Consider the following 25744-nt stretch of genomic DNA (forward strand, 5'->3'; position numbering starts at 1 on the left):
ATGTTTGCCTATAATCCTTTACTAAAATATTTGATTTCTCTAAAGTCAAACTATAATGAAATTTTTGACAGGTCACAAATGTTTGTTCACATATTTTTTTACACTCATACTATTGCGTGATGACATATTTGAAAGTGCCACTTAGTATATATCCAGCTTGATAAAAAATTAGTTTGCAGTGTTGCAACCAAAACAAAAAGTAACAAGAAGTGCAACAAATGTAACTATAAATGAAGCAAGTTTGTGATTGAGTAGAATGTAACATAAAAACGTAGCACACAAAACACAAAAAACATCAAGCGTTAAAGATTCAAACTGACCTGTAAAATGGACTGGAGATGCGCACACAACAGGGCGCAGGTGTGCGCTAATCAATTGCTATCACCTCACCATTGAGGTTAACATCTACTTCTGAATCGCGCAGCTGAAAACTAAAGCTTGCTGACCGGAGCATACTTGCATTTCATTGATGAATCGGGGCTAATGTATCAAATCAAACTTTTGAAACTGATGATTTTGGCAGCTCGGATCACCTTAGCTAAATCTTGGAAATCCCCCGATTTACGAATGGACCCATTCAAAGCTAACATGGATTGGATTATGACTAAGAATACTCTAGACCGGGGGTCAGCAACCTTTACTATCAAAAGAGTCCATTTGTACACGCCCCGTGGTAGATTTTTTTCATTAGAACACCGGATAGGGAATCCCCCTCCTCAGCAGTGTCTTGGGAGGAAGGGGATCCCCCATCAGAGATCTCCCCGCGGCAGCCGAAGGGAGCCACAACAAGGAGGCTGAAGAGCCGCATGCGGCTCCGGAGCCGCAGGTTGCAGACCCCTGATCTAGACAAATTTGAACTGATATGGGAACCATGGAAGAAAGTGTGTTCAATTATTTAGAATATTTAAGTACAATAATGGAACTTTTTCGGTATAAAGTTTAAACCTTTATTTAAACTGATGTTTTGCATTGTATATATTAAATGTAGCATTATTTTCATGGAACTTTCATTTGCCTTCTTTTTAGTCATACATTTTTTTTTTTTTTACAGAAATATGAGTTTTTCAAGAAGAAGTTGTTTAAATGACCCTAATGTATGTTGATACATTCTCAGCAAAGACAAAGAAGAAACATTACAAAACATTTAAAACAAGCATATCTTGCATATATTGATAATAAACTGGGGGACCAAGATTAGTATTGGGCTCCCCATATGATATGCAAAACTGTAGAGTGTCTACGTCAGAAGAATATAAAAATATCAAAATGGTCCTAACAAAAGCTTTGCCATCATGAACACCAATGGCCCATATGTCTTGATTTAAAAATGGTGAACTTCCTACTTGGATAAAAAAGTAGATACACAAAGTACCCATGTTTCATCTGCTTGTGGGATAGTAGAGCAAAGCAGGATCACTGGAAAAAGTGACATGGCCTCCAAGGGAAAACATGAAAAAAGCTGCAGTGAACATCATTAACAAGCCAATGGTTGACAAAAGAAAAAAATAATTTCTCCTCCACTACACATAAAGTTGGGATTAATGAAGCAATTTGTTAGAGCTTTGAACAAGGATGGTGATTGCTTCAAATACGTTTGTAGAATATTCCCTGGGTTGAGTACTGAAAAATTAAAAGCAGGAATCTTTGATGGACCCAGATTCAGAAAATGATAAATGATTCACATTTCACAAGTTACATGACTGATACTGAAGCTTCTGCATGGCACAGCTGTGTCATGGTTGTCAGGAACTTCTTGGGTAACCATAAAGCACAGAATTATGAAGAACTGGTACAAAACTTGTTCTTAAACTTTAAAAATGTGGGTGCTACTATGAGCCTAAAGGTAGCTCTAGCCACTTGCAAAAATTTCCAGAAAACCTTGATTTCAGTGAGGGACAAGGAGAGAGGTTCCATTAAGATATAAAGGTGATGGAAGAAAGGAATCAGGGCAGATAGGATAGACACATGATGGCAAACTACCGCTGGAGCCTTCAATTATCAGCATAAAATGAAATCAATTCAATTACTTCTTTGTGGTTAGTTCTGTAAATATATTGAATATAGAATATTATACTGACATTAAGTATTTCAAAAAGTTAATTTTGTATACGTAGGTATATCTATTTAATCATCAGGCAAGGTCACTTGAGACCCTGGTCACGTGCCTAAATTCCAAGTGCCAAATTGTAGGAGAAATTATGAATTAATCCAGGGAATAAAAACCATCCTCTTCATTATCATCAATATTATCTACTAAACATCAGTTTATCCATATTCAGGGCCCAAAGCACTTCTATTTAAACATCAGGCAAGACCACACATGCCAAAAATTAAAGTGCCAAATTATAAATGTAATTAGGAATTAAACCAGGGAATAACATCAACATCCTTCTTATTATTATTATCTTACTCTGTTAACATCACTGATGAATTCCCCTTTTTCATCTGCCTGCATTTATTCTGCATTTATCTCTTGTTCTACAGGTACATCTTACATTCTGTCTGGTATAGCCAAACTGTGTATCCATTTGCATTACCCTCCAATATTCATCTGTCTATGGTATATCTCGCATCTGTCTACAATATCAACCCTATGTATGCATTTGTATTCCCCTACAATTTTCAACGGATTGTCCATGGAACGTCTCTTATTCTGTCTGCCATAGCCACCTGGTGTATTAATTTGAATTTCTTTACAATTTTCTTCTGATTGTCTATGGTAAGTCTTGCATTCTGTCTGCAATATCCACCCTGTGTATCCATTTGTATTCCCCTACAATATTCAACTTATTGTATTTGGTACATCTCATAATCTGTCTGTCATATCCACTTTGTGTATCTATTTGTATTCCCCTACAATATTCATCTGATTGTCTTGGTATATCTCGCATTCTGTCTGCAATATTAACCCTACGAATGCATTTGTATTCCCCCACAAATTTCATCGAATTGTATATGGCACATCTTGCATTTTGTCTGCCATATCCACACTGTGTATGCATTCGTATTCCCTTACAATTTTCATCTGATTCTCTATGGTACGTCTTGCATGCTGTCTGCCATATTCACCCTGTGTATCCATTTGTATTCCCCTAAACTTTTAATCTGATTGTCTATGGTACCTTCCCTATTGCAGATGAACTTATTGCACCAACCTAAATCTTCTCATTGAATTATCTGCTCACTTTCCCTTTGTTCCAGTTGAGTGGTCCTTGATATGTTTTGCCGAGAATGCGAGATGTATCATAGACAATCAGATGAAAATTGTAGAGGAGTACGAATGCATACACAGTGTGGATATGGCAGACAAAATGCGAGACCCTGTATATCTATTTGTATTCCTTTACAATTTTCATCTGATTGTCTATGGTATGTTTCCCATTGCAGATGAACTTATTGAACCAACCTAAATCTCCCCATATAATTATCTGTTCACTATTCCTTTGTTCCAGTTGACTGCTCTTTGATATTTATTGCCTTCCCAACCCCTCCTCTACTCATGTTCCACTGATATCCCAAAATCCTCATTACTCCTATCCGTCCATCCATATTCAGGGCCCAAAGAACTTCTATTTAATTATCAGGCAAAGTCACTAGAGACCCTGGTCACGTACCCAGGTTCCAAGTGTCAAATTTTAAGTGCAATTATGAATTTATCCAAGGAATTAAATCAACATCCTCATCACCATCATCATTATTCTCTAGTAAACATCAGTCCTTCCATTTTCAGGGCCCAAAGCACTTCTATTCAAACATCAGGCAAGGTCACATGCCCAAAATTCCAAGTGCCAAACTATAAATGCAATTGGGAATTAAACAAGGGAATAACATTAACATCCTTCCTACTATTATCATTCTCCCCTGTTAACATCACTAATAAATTCCCCTTTGTTATCCACCTGTAAATATTCTACATTTACCTCTTGCTCTACAGGTACATCTTACATTTTGTCTGCTTTATCCACCCTGTGTATCCATTTGTAATCCCCTACCAATTTCATCTGATTGTCTTTCGATATCTCACATCCAGTCTGCCATATCCAGCCTGTGTATCCATTTGTATTCCTCTACAATTTTTAGTCTATGGTATGTCTTGCATAATGTCTGCCTTATAAACACTGTGTATCCATTTGTATTCCTCTACAATTTTCCTCTGATTGTCTATAGTACCTCTCCCATTCTGTCTGCCATATCCACTCTGTGTATCCATTTGTATTCCTTTACAATTTTCATCTGATTGTTTATGGTACGTTTCCCCTTTGAGATGAACTGGCTGAACCAACTTAAATCTCCCCATAGAATTATCTGTTTACTATCTCTTTGTTCCAGTTGACTGCTCCTTGATATTTATTGCCTTGCCAACCCCTCCCCTACCCAGGTTCGACTGATATCCTAAATTCTTCATAACTCCCATCAGTCCATCCATATTCAGGGCCCAAAGCACTTTTATTTAATCATCAGGCAAAATCACTTGAGGCCCTGGTCACGTGCCTAAATTTGGTATGTCTTGCATATGAACCCTTTGTATCCATTTGTATTCCCCTACAATTTTCATCTGATTGTCCATGGTACGTCCTGCATGCTGTCTGCCATATTCACCCTGTGTATCCTTTTGTATTTCCCTACAGTTTTCATCTGATTGTCTATGGTACATCTGGCATTCTATCTGCCAAATCCACCCTCTGTATTCCTTTACAGTCTTCATCTAATTGTCTATGACACATCTCGCATGATGTCTGACAAATCAACACTGTGTATCCATTTGGATTCACCCACAATTTTCATCTGATTGTCTATGGTATGTCTCGCATTCTGTCTGCCTAAAATTTTCATTTGATTGTCTTTGGTACGTCTCCCATGCTGACTGCCATATCCACCCTGTATATCCATTTGTATTCCTTTCCAATTTTCATTTGATTGTCTATGGTACGTCTCACATGCTGTCTGCCATATCCACCCTGTGTATCCATGTGTATTCCCCTAAAATTTTCATCTAATTGTCTATAGTACATCTTTCATTCCGTCTTTCATATGAAACCTGTGTATACATTTGTATTCCCCCACAATTTTAATCTGATTGTCAATGGTACGTCTCGCATTCTGTCGCCATATCCACCATGTGTATCCATTTGTATTCCCCTACAATTTTCATCTGATTCTCTATGGTACATCTTGCATGCTGTCTGCCATATTCACCCTGTGTATCCATTTGTATTACCCTAAACATTTAATCTGATTGTCTATGGTACCTTCCCTATTGCAGATGAACTCTTTGCACCAACCTAAATCTTCTCATTGAATTATCTGCTCACTTTCCCTTTGTTCCAGTTGAGTGGTCCTTGATATTTTTTGCCTTGCCAACCCTTTCTCTACCCAGGTTCAACTGATTTCTCAAATTCTTTGCTACTTGTTTCAGTCTATCCATGTTTGGGGCCCAAAACACTTCTATTTAAACATCAGGCAAGGTCACATGAGACCCGGGTCATGTTCCCAAAATTCCAAGTGCCACATTATAAGTGCAATTGGTAATAGTTCCAGGGAATAACATCAACATTTTCACAGCCAGCCTTTTTAGGCCTAAATGGAGAAATGGCTAAAAAAATTGGTGTTTCTCTGGAAAGAGAAAGTATAAGGAAACTTATAATTGAAGAGGCCAAATGCAAAAAGGAAGAACTACGAAAAGGTCTGAAAGGAACATTTTGTCTTCATAAAATGGATGCATGCACACGTCACAGAGTTAATTATTTTGCTATTAATGTTAGATGTGTTGATGAAAATAATAAAACAAAAATGCAAACTTTGGGAGGAAAGGACACCCAGGCACATCACACCAGTGACTATCCTAAGAAGTTAGTGGACGATGTTCTAGAAGATTTTGAATTTGAAAAGGAACAGATTCTATGTATTGTGACAAATAATGCTTCCAATATGTAGAGCACAATTGAAAAAATGAATAAAGTAGATGAAGAAGGTGCAGACAGATATTAAAGGAAGACAGTTCTGGAAGTATCGGAGAAAGTGAAAGCGAGGGGAATAGTGACATTTTAGATAATATTGTTGAAGAAGCATCTAAGCGTACCACTATTCAACATATGCATTGTGCTGTTCATACTCTGCAACTTGCAACAAGAGAAGGATTGAAAGATCGTCATGCATCTCTTCTAATTGGCAAATTGAGGCAAGTAACTGTTGCAGCCAGGGCCCTTAAAACAAATGCCACTTTGAAAAGACGTGCAGGAAAAGGAGCAATTTTGGATCAAACAACACGCTGGGAAAGCACTTATTTGATGGTAAAGCGTTTGCTTGAACTAAAGGACTTTCTTGAAGAACTGGACAATGAAAATGTTTTATACCTGAAAGCCAGTGGACACAAGTAAAAGCACTAGAAAATGTACTTTCTAACCCCTTTACTGTCACCAAGAGCTTGCAATCTGAAGATTTAACACCTGGTAAATTCTTCTTGAAATGGAAGAGCTTGATATATTGCCTGAACAAAAGTGGAGGATTAAAAGGCTGATGGCATTGGGCATTGTATCTTCAATGAAGAAAAGAGAGAATCTCTTACTGGATAATAAAATCTTGTTAGCTGCTATTTATGTTTATCCAATGAGTGGAATTTTGTTGAACGATGACCAGACTGATACTGCAAAAAAGGCCCTCTCTGTAGCAGTTCGCATGAAGGAATTACTACCTGAAACACCACCGCTGGATGAAGCTTTAAGCACTGGTAACTCAGGATCATCCTCTTCAAATGAATTTGAAGAATTAGACTTTGATTCCTACTTGGACAAAATGGAACTTTCAACGGTAAAGCGACGTCACATATGGGTGAAAGATAAACGACCAGAAAATGTCAAAATAAAGAGATTCCAGCAGGAGTTTTTTTTAAAAAAATTAAAAGAAGTAGAAAAGTATGATCACTCATCGAAACTGACTGTAGGAGAAGCAATCCTTGTTTATCCCGAGATTATTAGTGATGTGGCTAGAACCGCAACAGCAATGCCACCCATCAAAGTCAGTGTTGAAAGACTATTTTCAGCTCTAAAAATAACCAAGTCACGTTTAAGAGCTTCTTTGAAGGCGTATCTGGCAGAAGCAATTCTATTTCTTAGAACAACACTACATTGAGTTATTTTTGGATTGCATTTAACAGCTATTCTACTCTACAACTATATTCCAAGTTTAATATATAAACTGTTTTAGGTTTTCCAGCTTTTGCTCATGTAGTTAAGCTTTGTTTTTGTTTTAAAACTACCAAAGAATGTGGTTATATTTTTAAACTGGTAAAGTTCCTGTTCCTGATTTTTATGCATGCTATGCTACTACTTTATAGCCACTTGATAAAAACAATAAAAAAACCTTAATGTTTTAATTTTTTTGTCTTTTCTTTAAACTGACCAATACAGTAGAGCGTCAGCTTCCTAGCCAGTAATTCTGTGGTTAAGTGGCCTGTATGTTGCCTTCCTTCAATCAACGTGGAAAGTACATTAGCATATAACAGGGTTTCTCATTTTATCTTCACACTTTTGCATTTAAACTTCACAAAAAAAATTTCACCTGTCAAAAAATTCTTTTGCATTGAAACTTCACACTTTTGCAACCAAATTTCAAAAAAAAATTTAGACCCCCTTATTATTCATAAATCAATAAATGTATTATAAAATGAAATATACCACAATATTTTTACCATAAAAGTTTTTCTCAAGAAACATTAAATCAAAATATGTAATAATGAATTAAATGATTTATTGATCATTAATGCTTTCTACTCTTAGGTATTTAGGCAAATAGCTAAACATTTTTGTACAATAATTTGAGCAATCCTGCTCGCTTATTGTTAAAAATTACACTATTGGTGCTTTCTAATAAAGCACCCAAATTAATTGCCCTATTTCTTCTTACTTCTTCTTTCAATTTAGAGAACATATTCTAAACAGAATTAAGAAATGAAGAGTATGGTGGTAAAAATATGAGTCGGTGTCCCTTACTTTCAACCAAGCTATTTACCTGGCTAGTTTTATGAAAGGGGGCATTATCCATAATTAGGATGGCATGCTGAACACTCTTTTCACTAAAAACATTCAAAACCTCATCAATAAAATTGAGGAATGCTTCTTGATTAAATGCTCATGCTTGTGACTTAAAGTGGAGGGTCCCATTTTTATTGCTAACACAACAAATTAAATAATTTCTGGAACGCACTCCAGCCACAACATGCACTGCCCTTTGTCCAATAGGAGATCTTCCCCTTTTGGTTCTCATTGAGATGTTAAAACCTACTTCATCAAAAAAGTAAATGTTTTTCTATCTTCCTTGGCAATGAGATCAAGGATTTTGTTAGCATAGCTAAGCCATTCTTGAAGAGAATGGGAATCATTGCGCCTTGCAGGAATTAAAGAAGTTCTTTTTAATGACCATTGGAATTTATCAATGCATCTATCTATTGTTGAAATAGATACATTAATTCCAAATTTGACAAATATATGATCCTTCATTTCCCTGAGGCTTATTCCGCAATCTTCAGACATTAACTTGCGTAACTCCTCCTTATGGGTTTCATCCAACTTTGAATTTCTCAGACCTCCTCTTGGTAATTTTTCCACTCTACCAGAAGATTCATAGGTCTTAATAATTTTGGGTATGGTTGAACGATTACAACCCAAAACCATTGCTATCTGGGAGGCATCACTTCCATTCAGATAACTGTCTACAACTCTTTGACGTTCTGCATTACTTAATTTTCTGGCCATAAGGGTAAGTGCAATACTAAATCTAAAGCTACGAACTTTGAAGATAAAAAAATGAATAATATTGTTATCTTAAAAAATAATGTATAAATCCCAGAAATAAAGATATTTAATTTTAAAATTATATAAAGTAAAAAACATAATAATTGGCAAACCATAAATTTATTTTCATATATTTTTATTAATGTTTTCTGGAGAAAACATTTATGGTAAAAATATTGTGGTATGTTTTATTTTATAATAAATAAATTATGAATTATTAGGGGGTCTCATCATCTACTACCTGTCCGATTGACCCAATTCCCTCTAATCTACTTCATACCAATTCCTCCAACCTGCCCCCCCCCCCAACCGAACTATTCAATTTCTCTCTTTCTACTGGTAGCTACCCCTCCGCTTTCAAACATGCCAATATTCTCCCTATCCTGAAGAAACTCTTGATAGACCCCTCCCTACATTCTAACTACCATCCTATTCCCTTCTCCCATGTTTCCAAACTTTTTGAGCTTATCTACAAAAGACTCACTGATTATTACATTACCAACTCTCTCCTTGACCCTCTCCAGTCTAGCTTTCCAGAGACCTATTTGACCGAAACAGCCCTTACTAATGCGGCCAATGACCTCCACAATGACCTCCACAAAGCTAAGTACCAAGGCTAATTTTCCCTCCTCCTTCTTGATCTTTCTTCTGCTTTGAATATTTCCAGGTCATGTCACTTTCACCTGCGCAACATCTCCAAAATCCGCCCCTACCAGTCCCCAAAAGACAACCAAATTCCTTGTACACGCTCTTATTATCTCTTGTCTGGACTACTGTAACATCCTTCTCTCTGGTATTCCACTAACCTGACTGTCTCCTCTACAATATTTTATGAATGCTGCAGCCAGACTGCTGCAAGCCATCCTTCCCACTGCTCATCTTCTGCTGCATCTCTTTGTTGTTCTCTTCATTTGCCACAGTTCTTGTGCCACTTACCTTTCTGACTTGATAGTAAAATACTTCCCTAACCGCTCTCTTTGCTCCTTCAATGACCTACTATTGACGTCCTTACTCGTAACCTCATCACACATGCACAGATCCAGGACTTTTCTAGAGCTGCCCGGACTCTGGGCAGAATGAAAACATTTGCTAACAAGTAGCAAAGTCAACCTCCCTAGCGATAATCCCGAGTGTGACTCCGGGTGGATTTAGTGTACCAAAAGCAGTAATCCCGAGTCACACTCGGGGTAGCTTTAAACTAAAAAAACCCCACCTAACTTGTTCCGTCTGTGTCCCCTGGTGTCCTGCTGGTCCTCGCAGGTCCTGGGGACACATCCTGCTCCTTCGATCTCCAGCTGCATAATGCAGCGACGATCTCCGGGGTTTCCCGGTGACATTGGTGCATGTGCGGGCGGGCGAATCTGCGGAAAATTCTAATAATTTTGTATTTGATTCAATACAAAATAGCTGTATTGAGTCCAATACGAAGAAAAATTCATATAATATATATATATATATATATATATATATATATATATATATAAAAATATATACACATACATACTTCTGTACAGTTATATTACATGTTTAACTTTTTTTTTTTTTACAGATTTTTTTGTTTTTTTATTTAAAGTTTATTATTAAATTTATTAAATATCAGTGAGTTATGCCTAAGCATTATAGCCAACAATGTAAAATAAATTTCCATGCAAAAAAAAATGGTACACTTTTTGCATGGAAATTTGCAAAAAAAAAACACTAGGGAGGCTACGAATTCCATTCTTGGCTTGCTGGATTACCCAACTTCACTGTGGAAAGTGTATCCTCACCCGACTTGTAGAGCTTTAATAAATCAGGCCCATTGGGTGAATAAACCATTTTAAATCAGTCATATTTGAATAATTTGGCCAAATTCAAGAGTTATAAAGCCTATAGAAAAGTTTTCTAATAGATGGCTATATGGAGAGTACCTAAATTGATCTGAAATTAGGTTACTGGATTTGTGGATATGATTAGTACATACATGGGTATGTATCCAATAAGTGGTACAAATGAACCTGTATAATGTTACAGAAAAGGTTGAAAAGGTAGGACTTTATTAAGTCCTAGGAATGACGTGGCTTTTAAAGTATATATCCATTTAGCTTCTATTTGTAATTACAACTTATCCAAAAACCCCCCTAGGGTTGGGCAGTACTTGTTCAAGAGCTGCAAAACGAACAACATTGGCATTAAAATTATACTGTAAGCCTATGTGTCTACTGAGGAGAGTTGTCATTTTGCCATTTAAAGTTAAATAAATGTGTTCACATAATCTACAATGGAACTATCGTTTTGTTTTGCCAATGTAAAAGCAAATCATATTTGCAGACTGCTAAGGCCATATTATTCGTGTTAAATTACATACTGTTTTTGAGATAAATAGATGTCACTAATGGCAAAGTTTAAATTGTCATTCTTGTAGTTAAGTGGCAGGATAAACCTGCAATATGAACAAGAGTTACATGGGGTCGTCAATTTCTTTGATTTATAACCTTTAGAACTTTGTTTGCAAAAGTGTTTTTTTACGATCTTATTGCCCAAAGATTGTCGAATGACTTGTTAGTAAAGCCCAATGTTTTTGACAAATTTTCCTTTTTTCCATATGATCTCTATTGTATTTGGTAATAAATCTAATAATCTTTTGCTCCCGTTGGGGATTGGCTTTTTGGTAGGCTTTTTTTATAAGGATCAAATTGCATAGTAAATTGCAAATAGAAGGAGCTTGTCTGAAGAAGAGAGACAAACTCCTCCAATCTGTCCACAGTACCTGTCCAAATCATAAAAATATCATCAATGAATCATTTCCATAAAAGCATACACGAGGTTTATGACAACAAATCATCACAGGCAATGACGTTTTTCTCTCTCTCAGGTATAGGTTGGTGTAGGTGGGGGCACATTTAGGGTTTGTAGATAAAGAGAATCATCAAATCTAAAGTAATTTTTTGAGAGAATAAAGAACAACAAATCCAAAACGTATTAATTGAATTCCCATGTGGCAATATCTCTTCCCTGCATAAATTTCCTGATTGTTTGCAAACCTAAATCATTGAGAATGCTGGAGTACAATTCTTTGACATCAATAATGACTAATAGGGCATTCACTGGTATTGATATACCTTTAATAATTTTTTAAAAGATCCAAGGTATCTTTTAGAATGAAGGGAAGACTGTACACCTGTGGCCTTAATGTCAGATCCACAAAGTGACTGGCATGGCTAGTGAGACTGTCAATGCCCCAGATAATAGGCCTACCTGGTGGGTCTACTGTGTTCTTGTGTATCTGTGGAAATTCACAGACACAATAAGAATCTGACACAATACCATCTTGTATGCTACAAGTGCACATCCTACTTCTCTGATTAATAGTATTCTATATTCACAATACCTGTGTATTTGTAGAAATTGTTCAGATGATACAGAATACAAAATACAAGCCAAGTTATTACAATCAAAACTCCTTATGAGAGGCTACAGTATAAAAATCCTTCAAAAAGCATACCAAAAAGGCAGTGGTAGAAGAAGACCAATTCCCTCAGTCCAATAGCCAACCGGAGCAAAAGACTATTAGATTTATTACCGAATACAATAGAGATCATACGGAAATTAGGAAAATTTGTCAAAAACATTGGGCCTTACTCACAAGTGATCTGACACAAACCTTTGTGTGCTCTCCATTTGGCCCAAAGCTATGTGAGTTACAAATGTTTTTATATTGTGAGGGGTTACGCTCAGGATCACCTTTGCGGGGTCAAAGGACACTTGTCTGGTTCATCCAACTCACACACCGAGTATAAGTGTTAAGTTGGCTTGCAGCCAGGTTTTTTGAAGGTTGCAGATAAAATAACAAAACAGCAAAAGAAAACCTTGCCTGTCCAGCACTTACTATACATCTGACGTTCCTGTCTATCAGCTAGAGGGCTTCTCCCTGTCAGCTCCAAACAAAGCTTTCAGCAACCTTCTGCTCACTTTTCAGCTCACTCACCCAGACTGACTTTCTGAGTCTCTCAGCCGAGCTCCCTTACAGACCGACTGTCTGTGTCTCCAAATAGAGCTGCACTGACACAAACCCCTGTCTGTGTCTCTCCAAGCCAAGCTACTGACTGAGCTCCTGGCTCTATGTTATATCCCCACCCTTAGTGCTTCTTCATTAATTATCTCACAGGTGAGAGCCTTCCACCTGCTACTTCACACAGGGGAGGAATCTTACACAATCTATCATATAAGAATCTTATACCTCACATAAAAGAGGAATCCTGGGCAAATATATCTCCCTTCCACCTCCAATCCTACCTTGTGTGTGTCACAATATGTACACATTTATTCATTCATTTTGTTCATGTTGCTAAATGTTGTTCCCTGTAGTAGCATTTTCATTTGAAGATATCAACTTAGTAGGGGAATACAAATGGATACACAGGGTGAATATGGCAGACAGAATGCAAGACGTACCATAGACAATTGGATGAAAATTGGAGGGGAATACAAATGAATCCACAGAGTGGATATGGCAGATAGAATGTGAGACGTACCTGTAGAAGGAGAGATAAATGCAAAATTAGTTGGAGGCAGATGAAGAATTTATCAGTGATGTCAGTAGAGGATGATGATGAGGGTGAGGATGTTACTGGTATTCCCTGGATAAATTCCCTATTGTACTTATATTTTGGGTACCTGACCTTACCTGATGTTCAAATATAAGTGCTTTGGGTCCTAAATGTAAAAAGGACATTAATACATTCATATTATGTTCATATTGCTAATTGTTGTCCCTCCTGTAGTGGAAAAAAATACATTTTTTATGTGTTTCATTTGAAGATATCAATTTATGTAGATGTGTTGTGTATGCTTATATATGTATACATGTGCTATAGGTGTTATATTATGTATATACATGTTCCTATATATGGTTATTTGTAGACAATACAATTTTGTTTGGATGCTTACGTATAAAAATGCTTTTTTAGATGCAGAGTATCATACCACCATACTACTGCTAATGTGCTGTACTCTTAAGAAGCAGACTGGATCTGCAAACGTTTTGAGTCATTTACATCTACAACTATGCACCTTTGGTGGTAGTATCAAATTGTCTTGTGGCTGTTCTATCCATGGCCTTGTTACGAGATTGATTTTATGTATTAATATGTATTTCATCTAATTTTTTATAATTTTTGTCAATATATATATTTATTTTTTTAAATATCCTTCTATTCATGCTAGTACCTAAAAAATCCCGCTTTGGGTCCCCTTCTGAGGGCTTCTTGCTCCAAAAGGGAACCAGACCCTCTTTTTCCTTCTCCATTGGGTAAGCATTACTACCAACATGCTGTAGTAATTGTCACACTTACCTCTTCTTCACTAAAGCACAGGCATCTCTCTCCTGGCCATGCTGGTAATTCTGACGCTGAGCATGCCTCTGTTTCTAAGCTTTATCAATTCCGTCCAATCCACTGGCCAATCAGAAAATAGCCTCTTGATCAGCTCTGGCTATTTAGCTAGCTCACAGACTGCGACTGCACTCTATGTTCGTGCAACAAGTCTCCACTAGTGCAGAGTCCCTAGTTCTGTGAGCTGGTTCCTGTACCTGTCGCTTAATCCAATGTTTTCTGTGCCCAGCTCCTGTGGTATCCCCTTGTTATCCAGTCTGTTGGTTCCAAGCCAACTTCCCTGTGCTGTTCCAGTGTTCCTGTCTCTCAGTGGATATCCCTGAGTCACCTGTGCCTCCTGTTGCTCCCAGTGTCTTCTGTGTTCCTTGTGCTCGCAGTGGCCCATGTGTCACTGGTGTCTGTCTCCTTGATCTCTGGCAATTGACCTCTGGTGTGTGACCTGACCTCTCTTGCTTGCTGCTCGCCTCGACCCCGGCTTTCCTTGACTATCCTTCTGCTTTGTGATTTGGTACCTTTTTTTGCCCACCTTGGTGTGCCCAAGGACCACAACCTGGCAGTAACCAGCGGCGCAACATCCTCACCATCAGAGGCTCTGGAGAAAACCTGGTTACTGCTTGGACCCTGCACCTTGGCCCTTGTCAGGGCTCACACCACCTCCGTGTGAGCCATACCACCCCCTAGTTGTCCTGTCTCTCTGTGCCTGGCAGTAATCAGGCTGATTATTGGTTTGAACTTCATTGTTCTTTTTTAGTTTATTCCTCCTAATGTTTTATTTATCATTAGTTTCACCAGTCGTTAGGTAATGATGGTACTCACATAAACAATTGCAGCGAGCTCCTGCCGCACATTGGACCAGTCAGAATTGGCTTTTTCTGGGTTTGCACCATTGTCAAACACAGTAAATTTCGTGCCCATCAGGTTAGATCTAAAAAAAAACATATGACAGGTATATGACGGTAATTATAGCCAATCATTGGTAATGTACAGTTACATTTAAACTACTGTTACAATTATTAGTTTTAATATTGCACAATTTGTTGGAATTTTGTTGGATTTTTATAAAAAATGCCAGGTTTTGTGAACCTAACAGATCAGATAGATACTGTCAGAGGGCAATATTAGGAAATTTCAAAAATACCAAAAGCCTTCAACTGTGAATTCCAGTTATAAGCAGTTAAGTACAATCACAGTGAAACTGAACAGGTGCTTTAATGGTTGAATGAAGATGCAAAAAGATGTTTTATTTAAAGCTAAAACTGAAAATCAGGCAAAACAGTAATTATTGTAGGCATGTGGTTGTTAAATCGTAATTAAAGGTAACAAAAATAAGTAATATTTATATAAGTGAAAATAAACATTCTGACAGGAAGAGCAATCAGAGTATGCTGCTACTGCTCCTTTCTATTCAATCTTAAATTGTTGGTAAGGAGGTGGCCTCACTGTATTAGGACATGTGTCAGCAGGCTTTGCATTCTTATATGGTGTCAAATAGTCACTTAAAGAAGTTAAGTCTGCAGGCCAGAAGGAAGTCAACTGTAGGTCAAATGTACATATCAAGGAACTCTGGATGATCTCAGATGCATCTCAAACAGATTTATCGCCTAACAGTTATTATATTTCACAGTTATTAGCATTTTATGCATTGTAGTGTGCTGCTCATTCAGTAGCAAATAGTTGTTATCCACTGTTTCCCTAGGCTTATTCTGGATACATAAAAATTCAACTTGTTAGTTAATTCAAACAATTTTGGTGGATTAGCCTTACATAATATATCAAGTAAAAACAGTCACAAATAATTACTAAAACACCATCAGTGGTCTCAATACAAAGTTCCATGCAATCTGAAAAATCATAAAATAGTACTGTACTTTAAGTCTAAGTGGGATTTGTCCAATATATATTGCACACCCTGATTTGTATAAGCCATAGCCCTTCTAAAGAACGTTATCCATATTTATTTATCCATAAGGAACTTTTCACCTTGGGGAAAGTATAACTAAATGGCCCTCTCACAAAATGCCAAATTTGCATCCCTATTTAATGTACAGCGCTGCGTAATATGTTGGCGCTATATAAATCCTGTTTAATAATAATAATAATAATGCAGTGCTTACCCAAATGCAAATACAGCACATCACACATAATGGGATGTACTACTCCTAGTTTCCAAAAGAATAGTTCAGAGCACATGTATGTTGTTTGCTGTGTACTATGATCTTACATAGTAGGTTAGGTTGAAAAAAAACATAAATCCATCAAGTTCAACCACTAGGGAAATAAACACATCCCAGATTTAAAACCCTATAAGACATAGTTGGTCCAGAGGAAGGCAAAAGAAAACCCCTGGTACAATTTGCTTCAACAGGGGAAAATAACTCCTTCCTGATTCCATGAGGCAATCGGATGTTCCCTGGATCAACAGTCTCTGTTATTTTTACTTTAAAGCCTTAATACCCAGTTATATTCTGTGCTCCTAGAAAAACATCCAGCTTTTTCTTAAAGCAATCTATAGTATTTGCTGAAACTACTTCCTGAGGGAGCTGATCCCACATTTTCACAGACCTTACAGTGAAGAATCCCTTCCTTATCTGGAGCATAAACTTCTTTTCCTCCAGATGCAAAGAGTGCTGTCTTGTGCTTTGTAATGATCTCAAAGTGATTAATGGGAAAGAGAGTTTGCTATATGGACCGTTTATATATTTATACAGGGTAATCATATCCCCCTTTAAACGTCTCCTCTCAAGGGAGAATAGATTCAGTTCAGCTAATCTCTCTTCATAGCTGAGCTCCTCCATTCCTTTTATTAATTGATTTGCCCTTCTCCGCACTCTCTCCAATTCCACAATGTCCTTTTTGTGAATTGGTGCCCAAAACTGGACTGCATATTCCAGATGTGGTCTGACCAATGCTTTGTACAAGGGCAAGATAATGTCTCTATCTCTGCAGTCTATTCCTCTTTTAATACAAGAATATTCCTTGCTAACTTTAGATATTGTAGCTTGGTCTTGCATGCTGTTATTAAGTCTATGATCTACCAGAACCCCCATATCCTTTTCCATTTCTGACTCCCCCAAATGTATTCCCTCTAGACAGTATGAAGCATGTATGTTGTTAGCTCCCAAGTGCATAATTTCACATTTATCTATATTAAATGTCATTTGCCACTTGGCTGCCCAATCAAACAGTACATTCAGGTCTGCTTGTAGATTATAGACATCCTGTATGGACTTAATTCCATTACATAATTTGGAGTCATCTGCAAACACAGAAATGGTACTTTTAATCCCAAACTCTAAATTATTTATAAAGATGTTAAACAGTAAAGGTCCTAACACTGAACCCTGAGGTACACCACTAATAACCTTAGACCATTCAGAGTATGAATCAATAATTACAACTCTCTGGATGCGATCTTTAAGCCAGTTCTCTATCCATTTACAGATTGACTTTTCTATACCTATCCACCCTAACTTGCATATTAACTGTCTCTGGGGTACAGTGTCAAATGCTTTAGCAAAGTACACTATATCAACTGATATTCCACTGTCTACCTGTTCACTTACTTCCTCATAAAAAGAGAGTAAATTTGTTTGACAACTTTTGTCTTTCTTGAAGCCATGCTGACTATCACTTATAATATTATTTTCTAGCAGAAACTCCTCTATGTGGTTCTTTGTCAAACTCTCTAAGACCTTTCCAGCTATGGACGTTAAACTAACAGGTCTGTAGTTACCTGGTAATGACTTTGCTCCCTTTTTGAAGATAGGAACCACATTGGCCTAACGCCAATCCATCTGTATCTTGCCAGTGACTAAAGAGTCTCTAAAAATTAGAAATAATGGCTTTGAAATAACTGAACTCAGCTCTTTGAGGTCACATGGATGTAATCCTTCAGGTGCTGGTGTACACAGAGCTAAAAAAAGTGTTTAGTAAATCTGCCTTGTCTTTATCCCCAGTTACCAACCCAGCGACATCCTTTAATGGGCCTACATGCTCAGATCTGATCTCTTTGCTATTAATATATTTGACATTTTTTTGGGGGGGTTTGTCTTACTTTCCTTTGCAATCTGTCTTTCATTTTGAAGTTTTGCACATTTTACCTTTTTTCATTTCTTGTTATATTCTTTATAGGTTTCAAATGATGAAGGTGATCCTTCATTTTTATATTTTTGGAATGCCCTTTTCTTGTTCCTTATGGCTTTTTTTAACATCAGCTGTGAGTCACATAAGTTTAAGAGGCTAAAATTAAAACCTATTACCCATTAGAATAAATTTTTCAGTTTGCTTTTGTAGAACAGACTTGAAACATTCCTATTCTTGTTCAGTGTTCTTTGAGGACAATATTGTCTTCCAGTCCAATTTACGGAGAGCCGCCCTTAATAATGGAAAATTTGCTCTCTTAAATTTAAATGTTTTTATCTTTCCTGTTTTTGCTTCCTGTTTACAGCTTACATTAAATCAAATCATATTATGGTCACTGCTATCCAGATTCTCTTTTATTTGCACATGTGTTAAAAGCTCTGCATTGTTAGAAAGAACTAGGTCCGACAGAGTATCATTTCTAGTTGGGGCTTTTATAAACTGTACCATAAAATTATCTTGTATTAAATTCACAAATTTCCTCCCTTTTGCTGTTCCCGTAGCGCCATTACTCCAGTCAATGTCAGGGTAGTTGAAATCTCCCATAATTAAAACACTTCCACTTTTTGCTGCTTTTTCTAACTGTGCTAGTAGTTGATTCTCTATTTCTTCCCTAGCACTGGGGGGCCTATAGCAGACTCCGATAATTGTGTGTTATTCAACCCCACATTTAACTCCACTCATAATGTCTCAACCTCATCGCTTGTTCCATCCACAAATTCTTCTTTCACATTCCCTTTTAGATCACTTCTCACATACAGACAGACAGACACCACCACCCTTTCGTTTGACTCTGTCTTTACAAAAGAGAGTATACCCAGGAATTTTGACAGACCAGTCATGCGAAGAACAAAGCCAGGATTTATCAATACAAACTAAGTCATATTTCTCCTCACTCATTAAGGCTTCCAACTCCCCTATCTTGTTTGCTAGACTTCTAGCATTGGTGAACAGGCTCTTTAGGCCATTGCTGCTTTTACCATCATTGTTGGTCAAATCCTTTTGTTTTTTAGTACAATTCGTACTGCACAATCCAATGTTTGTTTGTAACATGGGAAGCTCCTTACAATTATCCAAAATCCTCCCTCCAACTATCCCCAATCCACTAGTGTCTGACCTCTGACTAACCTTTCTGCCACCCTATTTGACTGTCCCACCCCTCTCTGTCTCAGTTTAAATATCCCTCCACCATTCCCCCAAATCTTTCCCCTAGCACAGCAGACCCTCTTTCATTTAGGTGCAAACCATCCCTGGCATACAGGTTGTACCCCAACGAAAAGTCAGCCCAATGCTCTAGGAACCCAAACCCTTCCCTTCTACACCAGGACTTAAGCCATGCATTTAGCTGCCTAAGCTCCCTCTACCTTTCCTGTGTTGCGCATGAAACCGGCAATATTCCAGAGAATATAGCCTTGGAGGTCCTTTTCTTCAGCTTGAAACCTAGTTCCCTAAGCTGATTTTTAGGGTTAGTTCATCTTCCATATATATTTTCATTGGTTCCAATATGGACCAAGACAGCTGGGTCCTGTCCAGACCCTCACAGTAGTTTGTCCACTCGAGCTGGAGAAGCGCATTGCAACACTGAAATCGCTGGATCACCTTGAGAGGGGTCTCCTGCTCTTTTAGATGTGGAGAGGTTAGTCAGGATGAACATGTAGGGAGTTGGATTAATGTAACTAGAGGGAGTGGTAGGGGCACCCAGAAAAGGAAGGCCAGCCCTGTGTTTGAGCACCTCAACATGTTTGCAAAGTTATTTATTGGAACCAATGAAAATCTTCACATAACTTGCAAACATGTTGGGGTGCTCAAACACAGGACTGTGTGGCTTGTTAATTTTTTCCTCAAATATTGATATGCAGAATACCTTAGCTTGCCAATGAAATTTTCTCCTCCCCGTGAGAGATCTGTAGCATCAATAGAAATTAGGTAGTTGGAGGTCTTACTCTTCTTCCGCTTTCTTCCAGCTAGTAGGAAAACCTAAAATACCAGAAATAAATACCTAAGCAAGTATGAAAGCAAAATAAATACAGTAAAACAAAACATTATATATGTAAAATGGTACAAAACACACTTTCCATTGAAAATGTCTCTTTCTTTAACCATATAATAATAATAAAATACATATTTTTAAGTAGAATCCAACTTGAAAATTCCTGATACCTTTTTCTCATTATCAAGGTGTACATAGTAGGTTGGATACCATCCCTTGTCCATTCCTTTCTTATCTCGTGTTACTTTGCATTTGATAGTGATCCCCTGAGGTGCTGGTCCCAGTACAAATTCTTCTAGATTATCTACTTCAATGACTGGAGAAGGAGGACGTTCTTCCTTCTGAATAGATAACAAGGGAAGAAAAAACACTTATAAAATGCATTTCAATTTTCTTGACTGCACACATTGTTTACTGACATTACCGTACAATTTTGACGTTTTGTGTGGAATGTCTCAGATTTTTTTTTCTTAGCTTTTGAGTTTTTCCAGTGCCAACAAAAGAAATAAACATGACAATACCAAAGCATTTGTATTTAACAAATTTCTGGGAGAAGTGGTGCATTTTCTGACATGAATGCAAGGGTGCCAAAATTTTTGGCCACTATTGTATATACTTTATATGTTATATATCATTTTTTGAATAAGATTTTATTCTTCTATGCAACAAAAAATAAAGTACACTATTGCCCAGCATATTTAAATGATTAGACCTCACGTACCCACCTACTGCACTGGCATCTTTTGTCACGCTAGAGAAGACCGGGCCATTAGGGGGCCCTATGGCTTGCACACAAGCAGAGTGAGCCCTAAGAAGGGCCAAGGCGCAGAGTCTAAGCGGCAAACAGGTCTTCTCTAAAGCCTCTAGTGGTGAGGACTAGTGTTTATGTTCGAATTCGGGTTGTCCCTATATTCGACCTGAATATGGCTGTTCGAATTCGGGTAGACCCGACCCAAAAAACATGGGATTCCACAGCAAAAATTAGGGAGGAAAAAAAAATTTTTTTTTTTCTTAAAATATTTATTTCGTATGTGTTTTTTATTTTAAACTTGTTCTTTTTTATTTTTTACAGGTTATCTGACAATGACATTATGAATCATAATGTCATTGTGAGATTCCTGGTCGTGGAAACTTTGCGGTCACAGCTAATTGAAAGCAGGTGCCTTCAATTAGCTGTAACCGCAGGCAATACGAGGGCAATAGAGGTTGAATGGAGATACTGCCCCTGATTCATCAAGAAAAATCGGATTATCGGTCGCGCATTCGTATTAGCGATCCGCGCGTATTATCGCGCTTCCAGCGATCGCGGATTTCAATGATGAATCAGGGGCACTATCTCCATTCATACCTCTACTGCTCTGTGATTGGCTGAGAAATAGGAAACCCTGATGACAGCTCAAGCATCATCAGGGTTTCCCTTTCCTCTGCCAATCAGGAAGCAGAGCAATCAGCAGAACTTTACTATGCTACAAGCTCTGCTCCCTTGATTGCTCCACAATCAGTGGAGCAGAGCTGTCAGCATAGTAAAGCTCCACTGATTGCTCTGCTCTCTGAGGAAAGGGAAATCCTGATGACAGCAAAGGCATCATCAGGATTTCCCTTTCCTCAGGAACTCAGGGAGCAGAGCAATCAGCTGAGCTTTACTATGCTGACAGCTCTGCTCCACTGATCGTGGAGTATATATGTTGATCGGTCGTAATCGTTCATTTTCTAACAATAATTATTGTAAGTGTGTACCTAGCTTTAGCCTAAAATACATTTGACATGTGCTCTTTAATCTTCATGTGAAGTCCAGGGGTATGTAATAATGTTATGTATCTTTTTATAATGTATCTTTTTATGTATCCTTTTACAGTGTATCTTTTTACAATGTATCCTTTCATGTATCCTTTTATAATGTATCTTTTTACATCTGTTTGGAGGCTGTAGAAGCTCTCCACAGTGCTGAAAAAACCCGAATTTTTCCTCCATTGACTTTAATGGTGTTCCAATTCAATGTTCAACCACCCGAATTTTTTTGCTATATTCGAGCGAATAGCTGCCGAATTGAATAGTGAGCTATTCGACCAACACTAGTGAGGACGTTGCGCTGCTAGTTACCGCCTGGTTGCGGTCCTGGGGCACACCAGGGAGGGCAGGAAGATACACGGTACCAAATCACTAGGCAGAAAAATCGTCAAGGAAGCCCAGGGTCAAGGCAGGCAGCAAGCAAGAGAAGTCAGGTCACAAGCCAGGGGTCAAATACCAAGGATTCAGGAAATAGACGCTAGTGACACAGGAAACATAGGAGACAATGGAATGCAACAGGAGGCACAGGTGACACAGGAATATCCACAGACAGAGAGGAACACTGGAATAACACAAGGGAAAAGACAGTAAACAACAGACTGGGCAACAAGGGCTTAATGCAGGAGCTGGACAGAGGAAACACTAAATAAAGCAACAGGTGTACAGGAACTAGCTCGGCAAGCTAGGGGCTCGGCACTAGTGGACGTTGCACGAATTCGGAGTTCTGTGTCTGAGCTAGCTAAATAGCCAGGGATGGTTAAGATTCTATTTTCTGATTGGCCAGCAGGTTAAAAGAAACTGATAAAGCTTGTGGGCAGAGGCACGACCTGAGTCAGAACTGCCTGCATGCGCAGGAGGGAGGTGTGACAACCTTGACCAGCTATGAAGCAGTGATAGAGTATCACTTTGCAGTCATGTCAATTGTGAGTGACACTTAATGACCTAATTGCTAGGCTAGCATAGGCCTAGACAAACAGAAAAAGACAGCTCAACTGCTTATGCTGAAAACATCAAGCAGGTAGTGCAGAGACACATTTCTCTAAGCAATGTTATATAGTACTTATCCAAATCAATGCTTGATTAAAAGAGCTGTAGTAGTATCCAAGATAAAATCCATGATTCCTGCTGATACATTTGATGACTCCCAGGTGAAGAATGGCTTAAATGCATCAGTGTATGTGCATTGTGTGTTTTTTCTGCATGCTTAAAATGTACTCCAGTTAATTTGATTAGAAAGTGCTGGCCTTAGACGTTATTGTATAAAGAACAAAATTAAAACACAGCATATTCATTTTGTTTCTATCTCAAGCTTATATATCTTTCCAGTTACCTAAAAGTATTTAGAAACTAGTTAGTAAAACTGCCTAGAAACTTTGTATTCATGGAGGTGTCTTTTGTTATACAAGTTTGAGATTTTATGAATTGGTCATGTAAGTAATTCTTCAATTGTGTAGGTAAATGTAAAAAATGTTATCAAATATATATTACCATACATTTTTAGGATAACTTTGCTTAGGTGATGTGAAATTTAATGTTTTTAAGATAAAAGTGATAGGAATATATTTTGTACCTTTTTGGATTTTTTCCCCTTTTTGCCTTTTTTGTTGGAATTCTTCACTGTCTCTTCCTCCTCCTCTTCATCGCACTTTGAAGAGCTTGCTGTATCACAATTACAAATAACATGTTAGTAATTCCTACTTCCCTAAGTTGCTGCTGCGCTTGAAGTACAATAAACCTGTACTGTAAAGTAGATGTAAACAGTGGGATAATTTACTAACGGAGAAGAGGCTGTACACCTACTAATATTTTTATTAGTATATAAGATGGAACGGATTTAAAATAAAAAGCCACACAAACAGACTTATGGAGTAGATAACTGGAAGAGAAACAGTGAAAACAGAAATTCTGATTTTAAGGCTAAATGTATAGTTCTTTTTGGTCTTAAAATCTTTGTTAGCAAAGACCAATATTATCATTTTTAGGCTAATCTGGATTTTGCACCTGATCACACACTATTTAAATACAATAATTTATCATAAAGGTATAGGAACTGTAGTTGATACTGCCTGGTCTGAAGTGCCTGGGTCCACTGGTGGTCCCAGTACTCATGTGCATGTTGTTGAAAGCACTATAGAAAATAATAGCTAACTCCACTTACCCCTGGTAGCCCAACAAACCAGTGGGAAAATAATTATGTGTATTTGTTGGAGCATCATTACATTGAAACATTGATGTTTGTTTACTCTACATTGGAAAGGACTGATTCCCATTGAATGCAATTTTAAATTAAACAGTGTACATAAAGGGTAAAAGTTAGTTACATATTACATGGGTTTAGAAGCTTATCACTGTTCTTTCTCTGTAGGTATGTGGCTCTGCATACAGCTACATTTAACTTTGTAGATGACATTTACTATCCTTCAGGTAAAAATTGGTGAGTCAGTTATGGAGAGATGCATAGAGATGCATTTCTGTGCGTTTCCAAACTAGGAACTATACTTGTGGTGACCCCTACCATTTGAAGTAAGCTTTGTATTGCACATGCAGCTCACTTCATAAATAGGGGTGAATAGGGTCTGTAATGTCAATCTAACTGCAGAGGATATGTTTAGTATTTTTTCATTACGGTTTAATTTCTGTTAAATCTAAAACATTCTAAAAAATACCCTTTTTCTTCTCTTTTTTGACTGTAGTTCCTTCACTTTTTGACTGAAACATTGAAGCTGTATTTGTCTTCTCTGACTTGAAAGGCTTTGAACTGCAGTCTGAATATTTATTGCTGCCTGCTGTCCCTAAAAAAAAATTAACACAATAGACTTAGCGGTCCATACGGGGTACAGTTGTTATAATTATATGTGATAGTAATATACTTAGGATGTTGTCAGGCTCCAATTCTGTTCTTACACTATACACACATATAATTAACAGTCATATCCTAGAAATGTGGAGGTCTCTGTGCACAGCAGATACACTTACGGAATGGTCTGATCCTGGAACAACAGCTATTATTATTATTATTGTTATTATTAAACAGGATTTATATAGCGCCAACATATTACGCAGTGCTGTACATTAAATAGGGATTGCAAATGACAGACTAATACAGACAGTGATACAGGAGGAGAGAACCCTGCCCCGAAGAGCTTTCAATCTAGTAGGTGGGGGAATTTCACACACAATAGGATGGGGGATATGTAGTGGTGGGAAGTAGTGGTGGTTTCAAAAGACAGAAGAAGACGGGTAGGCAGTTTGAAAAAATGGGTTTTGAGCACTCTTTTAAATGAGCAGAAAGCAGGTGCAAGCCGAATAGGACAGGGAAGACCATTCCAGAGAGTCGGGGCAGCTCTAGAGAAGACTTGTATCTGTGCGTGTGATGAGGTTATGAGTGAGGAAGTCATTAGTAGGTCATTGAAGGAGCGGAGAGAGCGGCAGGGGGATTAATTTTTTACCAAGTCAGAAATGTAAGTAGGACAATAACTGTGTAAGGATTTGAAGGCAAAGCACAGGAGCTTAAATTTGATTCTAAGGTGAAATGGAAGCCATTGGAGAGAACTACAAAGAGATGCAGCTGAAGAGGAGCGGAGGGAAGGATGGATGAGTCTGGCTGCAGCATTCATGATAGATTGTAGAGGAGAGAGTCGGGTTAGTGGAATACCAGCGAGAAG

General features: G+C 37.7%; 1 protein-coding gene across 1 annotated transcript in view; it reads right to left on the reverse strand.

The window, feature by feature from the left end:
• TULP1 (TUB like protein 1) overlaps positions 1-25744 on the reverse strand; it is a gene marked incomplete in the record, with an annotated part of 83662 nt that overhangs the window by 25391 nt on the left and 32527 nt on the right. Inside the window, 5 exon segments of the mRNA XM_072423088.1 lie at positions 14978-15086; positions 20166-20278; positions 20462-20632; positions 23650-23738; positions 24746-24871. Of these exon segments, the coding sequence (XP_072279189.1) occupies positions 14978-15086; positions 20166-20278; positions 20462-20632; positions 23650-23738; positions 24746-24871 (608 nt within the window).

Source organism: Pyxicephalus adspersus, chromosome 1 (genome assembly GCF_032062135.1).
Source record: "Pyxicephalus adspersus chromosome 1, UCB_Pads_2.0, whole genome shotgun sequence".
In the NCBI taxonomy this organism is placed as follows: Eukaryota; Metazoa; Chordata; class Amphibia; order Anura; family Pyxicephalidae; genus Pyxicephalus; species Pyxicephalus adspersus.